We start from the raw sequence: 644 nt of genomic DNA, 5'->3' as shown, positions 1-644 counted from the left end.
ATGAAGAAGAGCTGCTAGACCTGGGGGGCCCCCCAGGGGCCCCCCACGGGGCCCCCCAAGGGGCCCCCCAAGGGGGCCCCCAGGGGGGCCCTCAGGGGGCCCCCCAGGGGGGCCCCCACGGAGGGTTTCAACCCCAGGCAGCAGCGTGGCAGGCCAGTGCTCCTCAGCTGCAGCAGTATTCCTCGCTGCTGCAACCGCTGCACTCGCTGCAGCAGCAGCAGCTTCAGCTGCAGCAGCTGCAGCAGCTGCAGCAACTGCAGCAGCTGCAGCAGCTTCAGGTGTTGCAGCACCAGTTGAATGGGGGCCCCCTCGTACCGGTGGGGCCCCCAGCGGGGGGCCCCCCTAACGGACCCTTTGACGTACATCAGCTCTCTAGGCTGCGGTTGCTTGAGGGGGCCCCTGGGGCCCCCAGGGCCCCCGGGGGGCCCCCCTTCAGTGCAAGTATGGGGCCCCCGGGGCCGCCCCCCCTCTGTGTGAGTATGGGGCCCCAGGAGCGCTGCAGGCGGCTGCCGCCTCTGTACCCTGCATCTGAACAGAACGCTGCTGCTGCTGCTGCTGCTGCTGCTGCTGCTGCTGTGTCACTTGACACCGTCGGCCAGCTGGTGCAGTGTCTCACAACGACGCAGCAGCAGCAGCAGCAGCAA

At 69.6% G+C, this 644-nt stretch overlaps 1 protein-coding gene across 1 annotated transcript in view; it reads left to right on the top strand.

Annotated features, from left to right (window-relative positions):
- EMH_0071320 (zinc finger (C3HC4 type) / FHA domain-containing protein, putative) overlaps positions 1 to 644 on the top strand; it is a gene marked incomplete at both ends in the record, with an annotated part of 3195 nt that overhangs the window by 999 nt on the left and 1552 nt on the right. The window contains one exon of the mRNA XM_013499086.1: positions 3 to 644. Within this exon, the coding sequence (XP_013354540.1) occupies positions 3 to 644 (642 nt within the window). The remainder of the gene's footprint in view (positions 1 to 2) is intronic.

Source organism: Eimeria mitis, genomic scaffold, assembly GCF_000499745.2.
Source record: "Eimeria mitis Houghton genomic scaffold, Emh_scaff3979, whole genome shotgun sequence".
NCBI lineage: Eukaryota > Apicomplexa > Conoidasida > Eucoccidiorida > Eimeriidae > Eimeria > Eimeria mitis.
The sequence above is the reverse complement of the archived record's forward strand: the minus strand, read 5'-3'. Positions and strand labels throughout refer to the sequence as shown.